General features: G+C 42.5%; 1 protein-coding gene across 7 annotated transcripts in view; it reads right to left on the minus strand.

Annotated features, from left to right (window-relative positions):
- LOC144608834 (opioid-binding protein/cell adhesion molecule-like) overlaps positions 1 to 20300 on the minus strand; it is a 1854101-nt gene that overhangs the window by 275841 nt on the left and 1557960 nt on the right. For all 7 annotated transcript variants that reach the window (XM_078427009.1, XM_078427010.1, XM_078427011.1 and 4 more), the window contains one exon: positions 8280 to 8405. In XM_078427009.1, the coding sequence (XP_078283135.1) occupies positions 8280 to 8405 (126 nt within the window). The remainder of the gene's footprint in view (positions 1 to 8279; positions 8406 to 20300) is intronic.

Raw genomic sequence — 20300 nt, forward strand, 5'->3', positions numbered from 1 at the left:
TGGTTTTTTTTCTTTCAGTCTGACCAGTTGAGGATGTCGTATGTTGAAAGACTGGAGCGACTAGGCTTGTACACACTGGAATTTAGAAGGATGAGAGGGGATCTTATTGAAACATAAGATTATTAAGGGGTTGGACACGTTAGAGGCAGGAAACATGTTCCCAATGTTGGGGGAGTCCAGAACCAGGGGCCTCAGTCTATTGTCTATTGTCCTCCAAGACTGTTTTATGTTTCTTTGTATGTATCATATATCATATACATACAGCCGGAAACAGGCCTTTTCGGCCCTCCAAGTCCGTGCCGCCCAGTGATCCCCGTACATTAACACTATCCCACACCCACTAGGGACAATTTTTTTTTTTTACATTTACCCAGCCAATTAACCTACATACCTGTACGTCTTTGGAGTATTATCCCCCTCGAACTGCCGTCATTATCCCATTGACCAGACAACCTCAACAACTTATCTCTGTGATATCACCCAATCGAAGATGTCCCCTTTACCTTGTTCAACACTTCCCGACCTAGTCCATGACTTAGAACTCACCATTCCTCGACCTGAAATGTTAACTCGGTTTCCCTTTTCACAGATGATACGTAAAACTAGAGGGTATAGTTTAGGGTAAAGGAAGAAAGGGTTTTGAGGGACTATAAAGAATAATTGTTTTCAATCAGATAGTCAGAATCTGGAATACACTGTCGAAGGGCTTTGTGGAACAGGTACTTACACAACAATAAGTATCTGGACAAGCATTTTAATCATCCAGACATTGGTGGCCGTCGACTGTTTGCTGGTAGATGGGATTATGCTTGATGGTCAACATGGTCATAGTGGACCAAGGGCCTGTTTCTGAGCTGTAAGACTCTTGGTTCCTAGACGCTGGCCTGATCTGCTGACCTGTTTTCATTACAAGTCCACCGCCTATTTTCCGGCAACTGGTGGTTCGGTTCCTCCTTTCATTCAGACAAAAATTATGGGAGCGCACTTGACATCCCCCAAAAATGGAACGTCTAGTCTGGGTGAGGCGGCCGATCTCTACCTCACCGAGACTTCTGCGCCGGTTGGAAGTCGAATGTCCCCCTTGGCCAGGGCTCTTGACCTCTGGCCCAGCCGGGGCCGACAGATACGTTCCATAGCCGAATTCCAAGGTCGACTTTGCGGGCCAGTGTCTCGGCTCCCTGGCGACCTATGCGAACTGTTCCGGGGCCATTGGACTCCTGTAGGAGTTCATGACCTCTGTTGATCTGACACAACGGATAATGCAGAAAGGTTCTGGAACAAAGGATGCTGGAAAATCGGCGATGGACCTGTACCATCAACAACACTTGCTGTCCACTTATCTTACAAGTGCTTCCTGACATTGTGCAAGTTTGGCAGTGGGGTTTATCTTCCTTCAGTTTGAATGTGGTGATCCCACAAGATGGGCTACAGACACAAAACCCTGGAGTAACTCAGCGGTTCAGGCAGCATCTCTGGGGAAAAGGAATAATTGACGTTTCAGGGAGAAACACTTCATCAATCTGATGATGGGTCTCGACATGAAACATAACCTATCCCTTTTCTATAGAGATGCTACCTGAACCGCTGAGTTACTCCAGCATTTTGTGTCTATCTTCGGTGTCAACCAGCGTCTGCAGTTCCGTCCCACACAAGGGGTGCTTCTGGTTGAACAATGTATCTTTCAAGCAACCAGACTGAAAACTTCTCACTGACACACAGACAGCAGTGCATTAAAGTGAAGATAAATATCTATTCCATTTAAATAATCGTACAGAGAACAAATAAAGACTGAATGTAAATGATATTAAAGATTATAGATAAAAGAGCAAAAAAAAAAAGGATTAATTTCCTGCCTTGGATATCAGCATTCACAATGCTAAATTTAATTTTTCTGGGTCAAAGAGGTTGTTCAACAGTAATCTTCAGTTACTTCACCAGAAAAAAAACGTAGTACTCCTTACGGAATAAGGATCAATAAATGTAACCATATTCAGAGAGAAATCATTGGGGCAGTGAGGTAAATTCATTGCATGACAGATTCTATGAGAATCAATTGAAAGTAGAACACGAAAAAGGGAAGCGGTGAATATATTGGTTGACGTTATTTATTGGCTACTAAATAGGAGTAATACTGACAGTGACACATGTCAGGAAATTAGAGGTCACATACAGCTTGGAAACAGGCTGTTCAACTTGTCCATACCAAAAGGTGTAGGAGACAGGGGAAATACAGGAGTCATGCACAACTTTTACAGACATTAAGAGTGGTACAATCAAATTTGTTGTAATAGGGTGGAAGATGAATTTGTGAAATTCATACAAAGTTCTTTGCAAGATCAATATATAGAAGAACTCTTAATGAAATTAGATATTTTCGTAGATTATTCGTTGATAATTGTATTGAGAGGAAGTATTTGGGGAAGAGTGATCATTACTTCCTGTTTGAAAGTGAAGTTGCTCAGAAGAAACCAAGATCTTACATCTAGTGTACGAAAATAACTGCAGATGCTGGTACAAATCGAAGGTATTTATTCACAAAATGATGGAGTAACTCAGCAGGTCAGGCAGCATCTCGGGAGAGAAGGAATGGGTGACGTTTCGGGTCGAGACCCTTCTTCAGACTGAAGAAGGGTCTCGACCCGAAACGTCACCCATTCCTTCTCTCCCGAGATGCTGCCTGACCTGCTGAGTTACTCCAGCATTTTGTGAATAAATACAAGACCTTACATCTAAATCGGTGCTGGCTCGAAGGACCAAATGGCCTCCTCCTGCACCTATTTTCTATGCTTCTATGTGAACAAAGGAAACCATAGTTGTTGCTCATTGTGCAAATTAATTGCAACACCCAAAACCCTGCATACCCTTTAGTTTTAGACATATCTGCTGCAAGGACAGGTTTCCTAATATCTTGCCTATTTACACTGCTCACAATTTTATATCCCTCTATTGGGTCCCTCCTTAGCCTCCTCCATACCAATAAAGCCAGACCCAGCCTACCCAATCTCTCCTCATAACTGAAAGGTTCCATACCAGGCAGCATCCTGGTGAACACGAACTGCATCTGTTTGTACATGAGCAAAACACGTAAGTGTGTGCTTGTACACGAGCAAAAGCTGCTTGCAAATACAGCCAGTGGTTAGAAGGCCAAATGCTATGTCAACTCGTATGATGAGAGGACTCGAATGCAAGAGTAAGGAAGCCTTACTGTAAATGTAAAGTGCATTGTGGCACCACACCTGGATGTACGTCAGAGAGGGAGTTGAGAGAAGACACGCCTGCTGCTTGCAAGAATGGGAGGTTTGTAGCTGAGGAGAGATTGAATAGGATGTGACTACAATCTCTTCCGTTTGCAAGTATAATAGGAGCTCATACAAAAGCCATCCACTATTGTCAAACAATTGTCAAACAATCATCTCATACAAAAGCCATCCACAATTGCCAGCTACAGGGGAGATGCATTCCCTGACCAAGGAGTAATGGACATTGGGTGCAGCTTCAGAATGAAGAGTGACCATTTTGAACTGAAACAAGGAGACATTTCTTCACACCAAAATGGTGGTGACTCATTGGAATTTCCTGCTTGGAGGATTACTGGAGGCTTATTTGTTGGGCTTGTTCAAAACATAGATCAATACATTCAGTTTAGTTTAGTTTAGTTTAGAGATACAGTGCGGAAACAGGCCCTTCAGCCCATTGAGTCTGTGCCGACCAGCGATCCCCGTACACTAACACGATTCTATATACATTAGGAACGATTTACAATTTTTACCAAAGTCAATTAACCTACAAACTTGTACGTCTTTGCAATGTGGGAGGAAACCGGAGCACACGGGGAAAACCCACGCGGTCACGGGGAGAACGTCAATAATCCATACAAACAGCACCCGTAGTCAGGATCGAACCCGGGTCTCTGGCACTATAAGGCAGCAACTTTACCGCTGTGCCAACGTGCTGCCCATGTATGGACTTTCTGGACATTTCGGAAATCAAGGGATAGAATATAGGGACAGAGCTAAATGGTAGGGGAGGATGCTCAGTCGAAGATCAGCCACAATCTTAATGAATGGCAGCATGACTCGATGGGTTAGATGGATGAATCCTGCTCCTTTATATTACTTCCCAAGGTGAAAGGCAGCAGTACTGTAGTCTGTGGAATACCAGAGTATCATTGATAGCAATTTACACATATCCACAATTAATTGTGTATGTTAACACCAGAAGTTGTTATCAGCTTTATCCAGTAACAATGGTGAGCACTGATAATCTTCCTGGTATTTGTACAGCAAAAGCATTGGCAATAAATATTTACTGTGGCAGACTGCCTAAAATACACAGTCAGAATCTGATACCAACATTAAATCTCAAATTGAATTCAAGCAGAAACAATTTACATTTAATCAGGACAAAAATCAAATACAAAACAGGAGCTGCAAGAAATTGTGTACATCGGAAAGGCAACTGCAAAGAAACCAAAAGATGAAAAGAAAATGTAGTACCTCCACAACCAGTCCAGCCCCAGAACACAAACTCCAGTATTGATCTTACTTACATGATAAGTGCTTCTGGTTATCTGTCCAGAATTAAACACCTGCCAGTTTATATCCATCTCCCTTTGTTCTGCTGGCATGTCCTCAGGACTATCTTTTTCCAATCCATTTAGTTTTGAAGGTAAGTGAGCATGGTCCAGTCTTTTTCACTTTATTATATGGCGAAAGAATATAAATGGAACAGTACAGCACAAGAACAGGCCCTTCGGCCCACAATGTCTGTGCCACATATGATGCCAAGACCACTTCTTCCTGGCCGGTGCACAATCCAAATCCCCCACTCCCTACATGTCCATATGCCTGTCCAAAAACCACTGCAATATCACCATTGCATCTACCAACCCTGGCACCACGTGTGAGGCACCCACCAGCCTGTGTGTGAGTAAAGTTGCCCTACACATGTCCTTTAAATGTTTCCCCCCTCACCTTAAAGCAATGTCCTCTAGCATTTGATTTTTCCATCCTGCTAAAAAGCTTCTGATTGTCTACAGATACATACCAAAACATTTTCATTAGAACTTAGTCACCGACATGGGAGATCAAATAATACATTTAACTCATTAGTACACCGGTGGGTAGAATCACAAAAAAAGACACAAAACAGGCTGCCAGAATTCAATTAACAGCTTTGTACCAGCAATGCAATCAATTGCAGAATGGCAGAGAGATCAAACAGTGAATGAGACCTGAGGCACAAAAGTCCTACTTGAATTAGCACTTTCAGTGAGAGAAGGAAAGAAAATTAAATGAACAAAAAAGTGAAAAGAATGGGAACAGACCAGTCAAAATATGGTAGGATAACTGCAGTACCTTTGTGCTTTCTATATCTGTATTGCAATTCACCTCGTGACTGAGAATTAAGGGAAAGATGTACTTAGGAAGGAGATTTTATATATGTATACTGAATTCTGTCACAGCTGAATTATATTTTAATTTGGTATTTTTTTCTGTAAATATCCAATGTGCCAGTTTTCTTTGTATCCCGCTCATTAACTCCACAATTCTGAACAGTAAATTATATGTTTTACACAGCCTGCAAGCATTTTATAGAACACAAGTGCATGCTAATCTATCAAACACTTAATTCAAAGATAATTGTGGGTTTTCTATGAGAAAGCAGCCTATTTGCACAGCTAAATCGTGGTGTTCCAAAGAAAATAGTGCAGAAATTAATTTGACATCAGATTCGGGGAAGAATGAATAAGGCCAAATTGTGTCACAATGTTATCATATCATATCATATCATATATATACAGCCGGAAACAGGCCTTTTCGGCCCTCCAAGTCCGTGCCGCCCAGTGATCCCCGTACATTAACACTATCCTACACCCACTAGGGACAATTTTTACATTTACCCAGCCAATTAACCTACATACCTGTATGTCATATTCCATGCGAGCTGCAGTGCCTGGTATCATTACAGGTAGTTTGCCTTTTGCAGGTCCTAATTTACCTGACATTGACTTTAAGGAACATTAGGTTGGGTTAAACAGGGTGGTGACAGATGAGGGAATTGGCATTGGTGAAATGACCATCTGGCTCCACAGAATTATTGCCATTGTTACGACTAACTTCATTTCTGGCTCGAAATTGGATGGATATAATCCCTCCATCACACTAACCCTTTTCCATTACTGATGCCAAGCACAGGACAGGACAGCGTTTGGTTCCTATGTGATATAGTTTTTCTAAACCACCTTTAGCTTAGTTTAGAGATACAGCGCGAAGACGGGGACTTCGGCCCACCGAGGCCGCGCCGACCAACAATCCCCGTATACTAACGCTAAGCTATACACGAGGGACAACTTACAATTATACTAAGACAATTAACGTACAAACACATACGTCTTTGGAGTGTGGGAGGAAACTGGAGAAAAACCACAGGTCACGGGGAGAACGTACAAACTCCGTACGGACAGCACCCATGATCAGGATCAAACCCGGGTCCCTGGTGCTGTAGGGCAGCAACTTTACTGCTGCGACTCTGCCCCAATTTTCTTGTATAAATCGGAATTTCTAATCCTCCAAGGTATTACTGATCAATACTTCATGTCGAATGTAAAATGGCTGCAACAAACTTCTATCTTTGGAAACCATTTTTGTGTAATGGCAGATAGACACAAAATGCTGGAGTAACTCAGCGGGACAGGCAGCATCTCTGGAGAGAAAGAATGGGTGACGTTTCAGGTTGAGACCTGTCTTCAGACAAGATCAGATTGAAGAAGTGTCTCGACCCAAAACGTCACCCATTCCTTCTCTCCAGAGATGCTGCCTGTCCCATTGAGTTACTCCAGCATTTTGTGACTATATTTGATTTAAACCAGTTCTTTCCTACACATTTTGTGTAATGGCATTTTATCTCATGATTATTTGAGACAGAAATGGAGTCCAGCAAAAACATGCATCTGACTGACAGGCTAGAGATGTCAGCTGTGATGTTGCTCTCAAAGGAAGATAAGGCTGACAGAAAACTCTTATATAAAATAATACATGCGCATTTCCTGAGCACTTTCACAACATAACATTTGGATGCTTTTCTTCACAAGCAGACGATGAAATAATCCTTCCCGTCACTCATCTCTGTTCCACTCAAACTTCTGACTGACAAGCTCACACGAATGGCAACTGACGTTTGACAGGTCGGTAACAACACAAAATACTTTTTTGTTTCACAACTTAGACAAAATGATTTGACAAAACGTTGCTCTTCGTAGCTCAGTAAAATGCAAATGTGCACCACCTTCTCTGCACATAGTTTTCCTTGATCAATATTAGACATGGAGAATGGGCTTGGAGAAAGAACGTTAAAGGTAGTGGATAATGAATGCTTCAGGGAAAGCAGCATCCAAAGCTGTGAAATTAAGGTAAAATAACAAAGGCATCTTTGCCTATAGTTAACCACAAACACACGGCTTTCATTAAATGTGAGGTGACCAAATATTTTGATCTGCTATTGTCATCCTTGAACCATCTTGAATTATCTTAACTATTTCCGGCTTGGTCCACATTTGTACTCGTGTGGAAAGCCGAGGTTTTGACGAAAATAATCCTCAATTTCACAATTAAAATTTGGCAGTCACGATATGACAAACTATAGAGCACAACCTCTTAACATTTGGAATGCTATGGAGATCATCTAATCCACTGAAAGATTGTAACTGCAAATATATATTTTTTGGCATAGCGTGGACAGTTTTTTAAAATATGTAATACAACAATAGGTTATCACCACAAACCAGATAGCCATGTCCCAATAACAGCACCTCTTCACATAACAGGTAAATGAAACCAAGACTGCCTAAAGCCACATGGTTCGGTGAATGTTAAAGACGTCACATTCCTTTCAAACTCCACACTTTTAATCAACGAACTAACACATCCATCTCAAGCCACATCCATCTCAAGAACAATAAATTCATAAAGTCCAATGTTCCTGCGCTCTGTATTCCAAAGTATTAAAACATAAATGTCCAACATCCTTTTCAATGTGAAATTAGATAAATTACTTGTTGCAATGTGACTTTACTTCAACCACGATAAGTTCCACAGTTTCTTCATAATAACCAGAGTAACTAGATTATCACCTTCCTGTCAATAAATCACAATGACCATCGCCCGCCGTGAATTGTGGTGAAGGTCTCGGGCTTGGGTGAACCATGGCCAGTATGGCTCACCCTCATCCAGGTGCTGGAGATCGCTGTTGCTGACGTTACAGAAAGAAGGGTCACTTACCCCTTGGAGAAAGATGACGCCATGTCATGGTGGGCTCTGGGCGTCCGATAGCGAGGCACAGGAGTGTAACGTTGCTGCCCTCATTCACAGCGACACTACTGGAAATGTTGACAATTCTTGGTGGAACTGAGGAATGAAGAAAAAAACTTTTAATACCAAGATATTAACTGATGAACTAAACAATGAAGCATGGATTATCTTTGGTTGAACTAAGGAATTTGGGCTTTTTTTCTACAGCATTGCGCCTTATAATTTATTACATTTATTATACAGTATTTCTATGTATTATGTCTACAGGCGTGCTATCCTGTCACAGTTAAGCATTTCATTGTTCTGTTGTCAGTAAATATGACAATTAAATGTTCTTGACTCGTGATATGAAAATTCATCTTACATTGTTTGCAACGTTGAAATATGTTAATACCTCAGCAAACCTTCCACACTGTAAAGGGTGCGTCAATAGAATGAGATGCATTTCAGTTCTAATCTCATCTCTACTTTTAGGAAAAGAACATGCCAACCAGTAAATAGTGTTTGACAGAATGTCACATTTAAAAAACACATTTTTAGAAACACCCTTAACTTGGTTCAAAGTTCAATTGTTGAGGAATATCAGACTGCATTCATATTTGATCTAATTGGAAATGCCGTACCAACAGATTTATGAACCGAGCACCCGAGATAATCATGAAAATGACACTTGATTTTTCATTGAGACTTCCACCAAGGTTTCCAGCAGATATATCATTGACACATAAAAGAAAGTAATCCCCATATAACAAGCAATTAGATGCAGTATTCAACATGCAACTGCAAGGGCTGTCAACACATTGCAGTATCTTGACATTATTTGTGGTATGATTTGGGCAGAAATGAACAAATTTCACAGATGTTTTACATGAGCTGTACCAAGGGGGAGCTTTCACTGTATCCTGCACTGGTGTCGTGGCTTGGATTTCCCGTTCAATAGTGAATTCATGGCACTGTCAACTTTGAACAATTCACCCACAGAGATTGTGCTGATAGTTGCTCTCGTTTACCAGTTCAACGAGATTCCTGGTTTGGCTGCACAGCCAAATACATTGCGGATATTCTCAGAGTCTGCAAGCCAACATCCTTTAAGAAGCAAACTTTAAGCTTCGAATTTTAAACCCCTTGGTTGTCCTAACGCCCTCGGGAATGCTGAAGGAGGGATACTGCAGAGAATATTTAGAATCAACAATTCACTTGATTAGTGAACAGCGTGCCTCGAATGCAAACATATACATTTTGTAAGGTCTGGTTAAAGCTGCGAGAGGTTCCTGGCCTATAGCAATGCAATTTTAATCTGCTAATATATTATTTTCACATAATCTTTCGTAATGTTATAAAGCAATTGATCAGGCCATGGAACAGTTCGACACAGAAACAGGCCCTTCAGTCCATCGTGTCTGTGCTGAAGATGATACCAGGTTAAACTAATCCCCGCTCCCTGTATGTAATTGATATTCCTCCAAATGCCTATCTACAAGCCTCTTCAATGCTGCTAACACGGCGTGAGAGGACTGCCGTGAGGTGGGGGGGGGGAGAACAATGGACAGTGGGGACCTGGCATGGGGAGACAGCTGTGGGTGGGGGGAGAACAAAAGGAGGAGCCGCTATGCTTTGTAACTTTGCCAGCGTCGGAGGTGGCTGCTATTGCTATTTGTATACATTGGATATGCAAGCAAAGAATCTCACTGTGCCTAGTCATGTGGGACAATAAAGTATTCCATTCCATTCCATCTAATCTGTCTCTGCCGCCAGTCCTGCCAATGCTTTCCTGGCACCCACCACTCTCTGTGTAAAAAGCTTGCTCATTGCACCACCTTAACATTTTGCCCCTCTCACTTTAAACCTAAGCCCTCTAGTCTGTGACATTTCTACCCTGGGAAAAGATTCTGACTGTCTATCCCGTTCTGCCTCTCAAAGTTTGATGCACTTCTGTCAGGTTTCCCCTCAGCCTCTGACTGCTGACTTTCAAGCTGAATTCATGGTATGAATCCAATTGAATAGTTCAAAATTAATTTATTTTTAAGAAATAGGATAGGAAAGAGAAGTATTTCTTTGGGAATGCTGGACATAAAAGGAATATCAAAGTTAGTTAATGGTGGCAATTTGCAGTGCATTTCAGTCAATTTGGAGCTGAATTCTCAGATGAAGTCATGCCCCTGAGATGATCATGAATATGTTCGGAAAACTAATCAAAGTGCTAGAAATTTCAGAAATATACATTTTAACACTGCAGATTATTTCTCTTTTTTGACTCGTTCTGCTTATTGTTAATGCTCAAGTTTTCAAGCAATTCTCTTTATCTAGTTAATGATTTGTTTATTGGAATAAAAGAAAAAAATAGAAGATTTAGAAGCCAATGGGAATCATTCTCAAGGAATGCAAAACTGGAGACTGTGGGGAGGTTCGTGATATGGTACGCCTTCCTTATATCACTGAGCCATTATTCACAAGGCATTCAATTTTCCTTTCATCGTTCATGTGGTTCAGCTCCAAATTGACTGAAATTCTCTGCAAATTGCTACCATTAACTAACTTTGATATTCCTTATAGGTTCAGCATTCCCAAAGAAATACTTCTCTTTCCTATCCTATTTCTTAAAAATAAATGTATTTTGAACTATTCAATCACTGCTGACTTTCAAGCTGAATTCATGGTATAAAAACCAATTGAACACTGCCCTTTGAATTCCTATCTTAAACCCACTTCAACACATTGAGTATCCTGAAGATAGGTTTTTTCAATGCTTTTTTCATCAATTTTCCTGACTTCACATTCTTATTGAATTTTATAGCCCAGGTCTTTTGCAACAAGTGCTGGATTGCATTTATTCTGAAATCTCTCAAGTTCCAATGGTCTCTGTGCTCCAGAAAGTTGAGTGCAAGGTGTTCATTTTTATTTTTAAATCCCTGCAGAAACATGTTTTGTCTTTTTCACCATTTCAGTTCCAGAGCCAAAAGAACCCCACACCACATATTCCATTAATTTCAGAACCTACTTACGCCCACCATTTTTAATTTTACTACCAACCTAAACCTTCAGCTATTGCTTTTATACTCTGGAGGTCATTCAGAAAAGACCACCAGATAATCAGAGCAGGAGTAGGTCCCTCAGCCCCTCAAGCTTGTCCGACCATTCAATATGATCATGGCAGATCTGGTCTCCACAGCCCTCAATTCCCCAATCTTTCTAAAATGTGTCAATTAAAAAAAATAAAATTCCCCAATCATCAACCTTTCACAATACCTTCAGGGTGGAGGATTCCAAGGTTTGCCTCCCTCTTCAAGATGATTGATTGTATGATAGCAGGCTCAATCACCCGTTCACACTAGTTTAGTTTAGTTGGGAGGTACGGCGCGGAAACAAGATTTTCAGCCCACCGGGTCCGCGCCGGCCAGCAATCCCCGCACTATCCTACACACACACTGGGGACAAATTTTATATTTTGCCAAACCGATCAACCTACATACCTGCACGTCCTTGGAGTGTGGGAGGAAACCAAAGATATCAGAGAAAACGCACGCGGTCAAGGGGAGAACAGACAAACTCCGTACAGACAGCACCCATAGTCGGGATCGAACCCGGGTCTCCGGCGCTGCAAACGCTGTAAGGCAGCAACTCCACCACTGCACCACCATTGCCGCCCTAACTCGTTCTACATTATCATATCATATCATATATATATAGCTGGAAACAGGCCTTTTCGGCCCACCAAGTCCGTGCCGCCCAGGGATCCCCATACATTAACACTATTCTACACCCACTAGGGACAATTTTTACATTTACCCAGCCAATTAACCTACATACCTGTACGTCTTTGGAGTGTGGGAGGAAACCGAAGATCTCGGAGAAAACCCACGCAGGTCACGGGGAGAACGTACAAACTCCGTACAGTGCAGCACCCGCAGTCAGGATCGAACCTGAGTCTCCGGCGCTGCATTCGCTGTAAAGCAGCAACTCTACCGTTGCGCTACCGTGCCGCCCTCACTATCCACACTAGTTCTATGTTATCACATGTTTGCATCCAACTCTTACTTACTAGGGGCACTTTACAGAGTCCAAGTAACCTATCAACCCATGTCTTTGTGACATGGAAGGAAACTGGAGCACCCAGAGGAAACCAATATAGTTCACAGAGAGAACATGCAAACTCCACAGACAGCATCCAAGAACAACATCCAAGGTCATGGTCCCTGGAGGTGAGAAGCAACAGCTCTACCAGCTGCACCACTATGCTGCCCACCTCAAGAAGCCCCTCTCCAACAATGCCTTCTTAATGCCCTGTTCAGAAATACCAGATTCCTCGGGGAATATTTTGAGACAACGTCTCGAAGAGAATATTATTCAGAGTTGACATTAATGATGAGCATGTGGTTGACAAAGTGCCTCAAATTTCCAAAACTCACCAGTGTGTTTTTCTGCTGCCATAATGCCTCGATCTATTTGCAAACTTTCTCTTTCAGGAAACATGGAATGGAAGAATGCAGACGATGACCAATTGGCCAATTGAGTTTGTAGTTTTCTCTCAAAGAAAATTCAATTAATCCCAATGCGTTCAACTGAACTGTAGAGCTAAATATCACTGTTTATTTATCATTGACATGCTATGGAAAGGCACATGAAGTAAACATTATCTTTATTTGAGTCAATCTGTCTTCAAATGCATCGCAAGTATCACTCAATGATGTTACAGAACATACCCATATGCCACCGTGTGTTAAGGTTGGTGCAATCCACCAACATTTCTGACCATTAACAGATATGAACCACACTCCCTGCTCCTTGCAATGTTTCTGCTTCAAATATCCAGTTTCCTTTTGCGGGCTACTGATTGATTGATTGATTGAATGATACATCAGGGGAACAGACCCTTTGGCCCACCGATCACCCATTCACACCAGTTCTACTTATCCCACTTTTGCATCCACTCCCTCCACACTAGGTGCAAGTAACCTACTAACCCCGACATCTATGGGATGCAGGAGGAAACCAGAGCCCCTGGAGGAAACCAGTGTGGTCACAGGGAGAACGTGCAACCTCCACACAGACAGCACCCAAGGCCTGGGCTCGGGGGCTGTAAGATAGCAATGCTACCAGCTGTGCCACTGTAGTGCACTTCAATCTGTACCCACCACCACATCAGGCAATGCATTCCAAATCCTAAACGCAACGATTTTTATCATGTTTATTTTTCTGGTTCTTTTGTCACTCCTTGTCAACACTGGCCCTACTGCATAATGATATTTTCCCCCCCATGCACTGCGCTTAAAATTGCTCAAGGAAATTTGCACTTATGTACATATGTGTGTACTGAAAAATCAATCATAACCCTGTCTCTCTGTGGCATCTTTACAGATGGAAGTCACAGAGGAGAAGAGAGGTTACGTTGTCAGCCCATCACAAATACTGATGCTATTGGTACCAAATACACATTTTGGAAGCCACCTTTAAGTTGATGCCTCTTGCATGATTGTGGTTATACCTTGCATAACAGCTGGTGTCCACAATGCCTGTAGACAATGTCTTACTCAACATAATCTATCGCTTTTGATTTATCTATATCTATCTATCTATCTATATAATACTAAAACTCTGCGGTCCAACATTCCGTATGTATGTATGTATATGTGTATGTACGGAAGTTTAACTTACAAACCCTACTCCTCCAAGACGGTACACCAAAGCGCTACGATTTTTGTACCGCCGTATTCACAATTAACCTGGGCAACTATTGTAAGTACTTTCGTTCAAATTGAAGCTACCTTTTTAAAGCTAGAGAGATATTAAAGTTTAAATTTTCATTTCTAACCCTTTTCTTCAAGGGGCTACATTTGTTTCCAAAAGTTTCCAGAAAAGGATTTAGTTTTCAGCAAGGATTTAGTTTTCAGCTTGTGACGGCTACATTGTTTCGAAAAGCTTCCAAGAAGTCTTTTTTGTTATTGCAAGTCAAGTCAAGTCAAGTCAAGTCACTTTTATTTGTATAGCACATTTAAAAACAACCCACGTTGACCAAAGTACTGCACATCTGATTAGGAAAAAAAAAAAAAACATCTGATTAGGAAAAAAAAAAAAACGGGCACACTTGGAGAGTAAGAGTGGGGCTGGGGAAGGAGAGAATGGGGGGTGTGGGGACGGGCCCAACGGGCCCTCCCCAACGGGCACACTTGGAGAGTAAGAGTGGGGCTGGGGGAGGAGAGAATGGGGGGTGTGGGGACGGGCCCAACGGGCCCTCTTTTCTAGTCTATCTATCTATATAATACTAAAACTCTGCGGTCCAACATTCCGTATGTATGTATGTATATGTGTATGTACGGAAGATTACTTACAAACCCTACTCCTCCTAGACGGTACACCAAAGCGCTACGATTTTTGTACCGCCGTATTCACCATTAACCTGGGCAACTATTGTAAGTACTTTCGTTCAAATTGAAGCTACCTTTTTAAAGCTAGAGAGATATTAAAGTTTAAATTTTCATTTCTAACCCTTTTCTTCAAGGGGCTACATTTGTTTCAAAAAGTTTACAGAAAATCATTTAGTTTTCAGCAAGGATTTAGTTTTCAGCTTGTGACGGCTACATTGTTTCGAAAAGCTTCCAAGAAGTCTTTTTTGTTATTGCAAGTCAAGTCAAGTCAAGTCAAGTCAATTTTATTTGTATAGCACATTTAAAAACAACCCACGTTGACCAAAGTGCTGCACATCTGATTAGGAAAAAAAACCAAAACATCTTGGAGAGTAAGAGTGGGGCTGGGGGAGGAGAGAATGGGGGGTGTGGGGACGGGCCCAACGGGCCCTCCCCAACGGGCACACTTGGAGAGTAAGAGTGGGGCTGGGGGAGGAGAGAATGGGGGGTGTGGGGACGGGCCCAACGGGCCCTCTTTTCTAGTATAATACTAAAACTCTGCGGTCCAACATTCCGTATGTATGTATGTATATGTGTATGTACGGAAGATTACTTACAAACCCTACTCCTCCTAGACGGTACACCAAAGCGCTACGATTTTTGTACCGCCGTATTCACCATTAACCTGGGCAACTATTGTAAGTACTTTCGTTCAAATTGAAGCTACCTTTTTAAAGCTAGAGAGATATTAAAGTTTAAATTTTTCATTTCTAACCCTTTTCTTCAAGGGGCTACATTTGTTTCCAAAAGTTTCCAGAAAAGGATTTAGTTTTCAGCAAGGATTTAGTTTTCAGCTTGTGACGGCTACATTGTTTCGAAAAGCTTCCAAGAAGTCTTTTTTGTTATTGCAAGTCAAGTCAAGTCAAGTCAGTTTTATTTGTATAGCACATTTAAAAACAACCCACGTTGACCAAAGTACTGCACATCTGATTAGGAAAAAACAAACAAACATCTGATTAGGGAAAAAAAAAAAAAAAGAAGGCTATAGTGGTCACTTGACATACACAGATCAGGAGGACAGAGTAAGAGTGGGGCTGGGGGAGGAGAGAATGGGGGGTGTGGGGACGGGCCCAACGGGCCCTCCCCAACGGGCACACTTGGAGAGTAAGAGTGGGGCTGGGGGAGGAGAGAATGGGGGGTGTGGGGACGGGCCCAACGGGCCCTCTTTTCCGGGCCCAACGGGCACACTTGGAGAGTAAGAGTGGGGCTGGGGGAGTGAGAATGGGGGGTGTGGGGACGGGCCCAACGGGCCCTCTTTTCCGGGCCCAACGGGCACACTTGGAGAGTAAGAGTGGGGCTGGGGGAGGGAGAATGGGGGGTGTGGGGACGGGCCCAACGGGCCCTCTTTTCTAGTATAATACTAAAACTCTGCGGTCCAACATTCCGTATGTATGTATGTATATGTGTATGTACGGAAGATTACTTACAAACCCTACTCCTCCTAGACGGTACACCAAAGCGCTACGATTTTTGTACCGCCGTATTCACCATTAACCTGGGCAACTATTGTAAGTACTTTCGTTCAAATTGAAGCTACCTTTTTAAAGCTAGAGAGATATTAAAGTTTAAATTTTCATTTCTAACCCTTTTCTTCAAGGGGCTACATTTGTTTCCAAAAGTTTACAGAAAAGGATTTAGTTTTCAGCAAGGATTTAGTTTTCAGCTTGTGACGGCGGCTACATTGTTTCGAAAAGCTTCCAAGAAGTCTTTTTTGTTATTGCAAGTCAAGTCAAGTCAAGTCAAGTCACTTTTATTTGTATAGCACATTTAAAAACAACCCACGTTGACCAAAGTACTGCACATCTGATTAGGAAAAAAACCCAAAACATCTGATTAGGAAAAAAAAAAAAAAAAGAAGGCTATAGTGGTCACTTGACATACACAGATCAGGAGGACAGAGTAAGAGTGGGGCTGGGGGAGGAGAGAATGGGGGGTGTGGGGACGGGCCCAACGGGCCCTCCCCAACGGGCACACTTGGAGAGTAAGAGTGGGGCTGGGGGAGGAGAGAATGGGGGGTGTGGGGACGGGCCCAACGGGCCCTCTTTTCCGGGCCCAACGGGCACACTTGGAGAGTAAGAGTGGGGCTGGGGGAGTGAGAATGGGGGGTGTGGGGACGGGCCCAACGGGCCCTCTTTTCTAGTTTATTATAAAATTGTGCACAAGGAGCACTCCACAAATTAAGCAGAACTCTTGAAAAGGGCAGAAATCAGACCATTTAGCATAGATTTCATAGTAATATATTCATACAGTTGGATTCATTGAGTTAGATATAGCTCTTGGGGCTAACAGAATCAAGGGATATGGGGAGAAAGCAGGATTTTGCTTGATCTGCCATGATCATATTGAACGGCGGTGCTGGCTCCAAAGGCTGAACGGCCTACTCCTGCATCTATTTTCTATGTCTATGTTTCTTATGCAGCATAGAAATAGGCCGTTCGACCCACTTTGCCCACTTACACTATTCCCATCTGCCCTTGAAAGGTGGGATGGAAATAGAATTGTATTTCCCTGCAATAAAATTGATTTAAAACAGAGTTTTGGATTTTTACTGAGCTGAAGAGTGATAGTTTCCAGAACCATGAAAAATACATCATGCCAAGAGCAACGAGAGTAACCTTTTCTCAATAGTAGTCTGCAACCAGTCCGCAGATGGGTGACAAGACTAACCTACAATGATTGACTCAACTGTTGTTGTCCCTCTTCGCAGGTTGGTCTCTGCTTCAAACGTGGCCCGTGGTAGTTGTCACCATGCAATAATCCTTGGCGTCATCAATCTATTGCACAGCAGACTTACTCTTTTGACAAAATGCACTACTGATTTGTTTTCCTATCAGACAGATTTATCGTTTGTGTGAGGCACATAGCCACTCAAGCTGAAGATAATGGAGCACACTCTGTTGGGTTTCAGCCGGGATAAATTTAATTCACTGAAATACTGATTTACAATTGAGCTCAGGTGTGAAGTCTTCACGGATTCGATGATTAATTCACGCAGGTGCTTGAGAAATAATCATGCAGACATAATAAACAAAATGTGTGAGGAAGAAATATAATTAAGGCTAATAATAATAATGGCAAAAGCTAGAGTAAATACGGCAGATGCTGGAATTCCAAATAACAGAAATTGCTGGAAGCCCTCAGCAGGTTAGGCAGCGCACGTGACGAGAGAAACATAAAGCTAATTTCTCAGATCAATGACCCTCCACCAGATAAAAGGTTACGGTCATAAAATATTAGCATTGTTTCCCTGTTCACAGGTAATGCCTCATCCGACCAGCATTTCCGGCATTTTCTATTTAGGTAAATAATTATAAGTGAGGGTAAGCATCCCACAAAGTAAAATAGCGTAGGTATTGTTTTTTTACAGCAAACTTCTGGAGTAAATCTGAACCATCCAGGTGATGGTCTGAACCATAAACTATTCAAGGTTGAAAGGTCAGCACAATGTTGAACTCACTGAAAAAATTACCTAAATTGAGTAAACACGCCAGAGAAAATAAAATGAATGTAAACAGTGAAAATGAAAACAGATATGAAAGTATCGTGAATATATGTGAAACAATATAAAACTTCTGGATACCAATAAGAGTTTTGCATTCTGTGCCTTACACAACTGCATTATAACATTCATTTATTTGAAGAAGGGTCCTGACCTGAAACATTGCCTATCCATGTTCTCCTGAAATTTTGCCTGACCTGCCAAGTTACTCCAGCACATTGTGATTTTTTGCATATGTTTCCGACATCTACCATTCTAGTGTCTACTTTCATTTAAATGCATTTCTTCCTGACTCTCTCAGGTCGATCAACTCCGAGCGGATTTCCTTTGCCAGCTATTCTTTAAATCCAAATATTCTTTATTCTTCAACTGTAGATGATTTTCTGGACGCAACTCATGACAGTCAATCACTCAGAATGTTCTATTTGGAGCTTACTGCAAGCTGATGTCTACCCTGAGCTTTCCTCATTTTATAAAACAAAAATAACACTCGTCACATCTTGACGATACGCTAAGATACGATACAATATAACTTTATTTATCCCAGGAGGGAAATTGATCTGCCAGCAGTCATGAAAAACACAAAATACATGAAACATGAAATTAAAGTGACGAGTGGAAAGGCTTGGGGAATGTGCAAAGATTGAGGTGGGGGGGGGGGGGGGGGAGGAGAATCAGTCTCAGTCTACCCCACGAAGGAAGGGGGAGGAGTTGTAAAGTTTGATAGCCACAGGGAAGAAGGATCTCCTGTGGTGTTCTGTCCTGCATCTTGGTGGAGCCAGTCTGTTGCTGAAGGTGCTCAGGTTGCCCAGTGTGTCATGGAGGGGGTGAGCTGTATTGTCCAGGGTGCCCTCCACAAACTCTCCCTTTGATTGCGCAATCTTCATTCTATTGGCCCGCTACAGAACTATAATCATGCAGTGCAGAAATGTATTACAGAGTCACAATAGACTACAGATCCCCAGCAAAAATGGATCACAGCTCGAGGAACCCAGCAGGTAGGTTCACGTCTGTGGAGCGAAATGGACAATCAACATTTTGGGTCCAGATCCTTCATCTAGAGTGAAAGGATAGAGGGGATGCAGTCAGTAAAAGATGTGGGGGAGGAAGTGGGCCAAGAGCTAGAAAGTGACAAAGGGTCACTGAAGAAGGGTCTCGACCTGAAATGTCACCCATTCCTTCTCTCCAGAGATGCTGCCTGTCCCACCGAGTGTCAACCTGCTAGAAAGTGTCTACCTGCTAGAAAGTGACAGGTGGATAGCGATTTGACGTGGATACAGGTTAATACAGGTGTGATTGTCAGATGGCAGGAGATCGACAGCAGGTCACTACCCGGGGTTTTTGTGAGTGCGTACGCGGATAGGTAAGTCTATGTGCCTTATTTGGTAGTGCAATAAAATGCTTTGTTGTACAAACTTGGTTGCCTTAATCCGGTGACTTATCAAACGTAACAGGAAGGGAAGGGTGGAGAGGGTGACAGGGAGGTAGCAAGTGGCAAACAGAAGACTACAGCTTCTGGAACCTGATGGAAAGGAAGGTGAAGAGGTGTGGTGGCCAATGGAAATATCAGAGGGAGTGGAGGGGGACGGTGAACCTGATAGAGGGCAGGGAGATGCTCCAGTGGAAGGAGCAGGTGGAGGAGGAAGGGGAATGAGACAGGTTGACAGGGGGATGATGGTGGGGAAGGTGGGTAGAGGTGGGTGTAGGAAAGGACTAGGGTAAAAAGAAGGTGAGAAAAAGGGACAGAGGCAGTACCTAAAATTATACAATTCAACTTTTTCCCTTTGGGATGTGGACTACCTGAGCAGAATGTGAGGTGTTTTCCTTTTATTTCCCATTTAGTCTCACAATGGTCAAGTTCAGGAGGCGGAGGACAGATAGGTTAGTGCAGGAGTGGGAATATGAATTAAAGCTGGCAACAGAGGACCATAGCAGATGTAGCTCTTCAATGCAATCACCTAGTCTGCGTTTGGTCACAGCAATGTAGAGGAGGCCACATCAAGAGCACCTAATGCAGTAGATGAGGTTGGAGGAGGTGCAGGTGAATCTCTGTCTCATCAGGAAGGGCTGTAATGGTCCCTTGATGTAAGT

The sequence above is a fragment of the Rhinoraja longicauda genome, chromosome 32, assembly GCF_053455715.1.
Source record: "Rhinoraja longicauda isolate Sanriku21f chromosome 32, sRhiLon1.1, whole genome shotgun sequence".
NCBI lineage: Eukaryota > Metazoa > Chordata > Chondrichthyes > Rajiformes > Arhynchobatidae > Rhinoraja > Rhinoraja longicauda.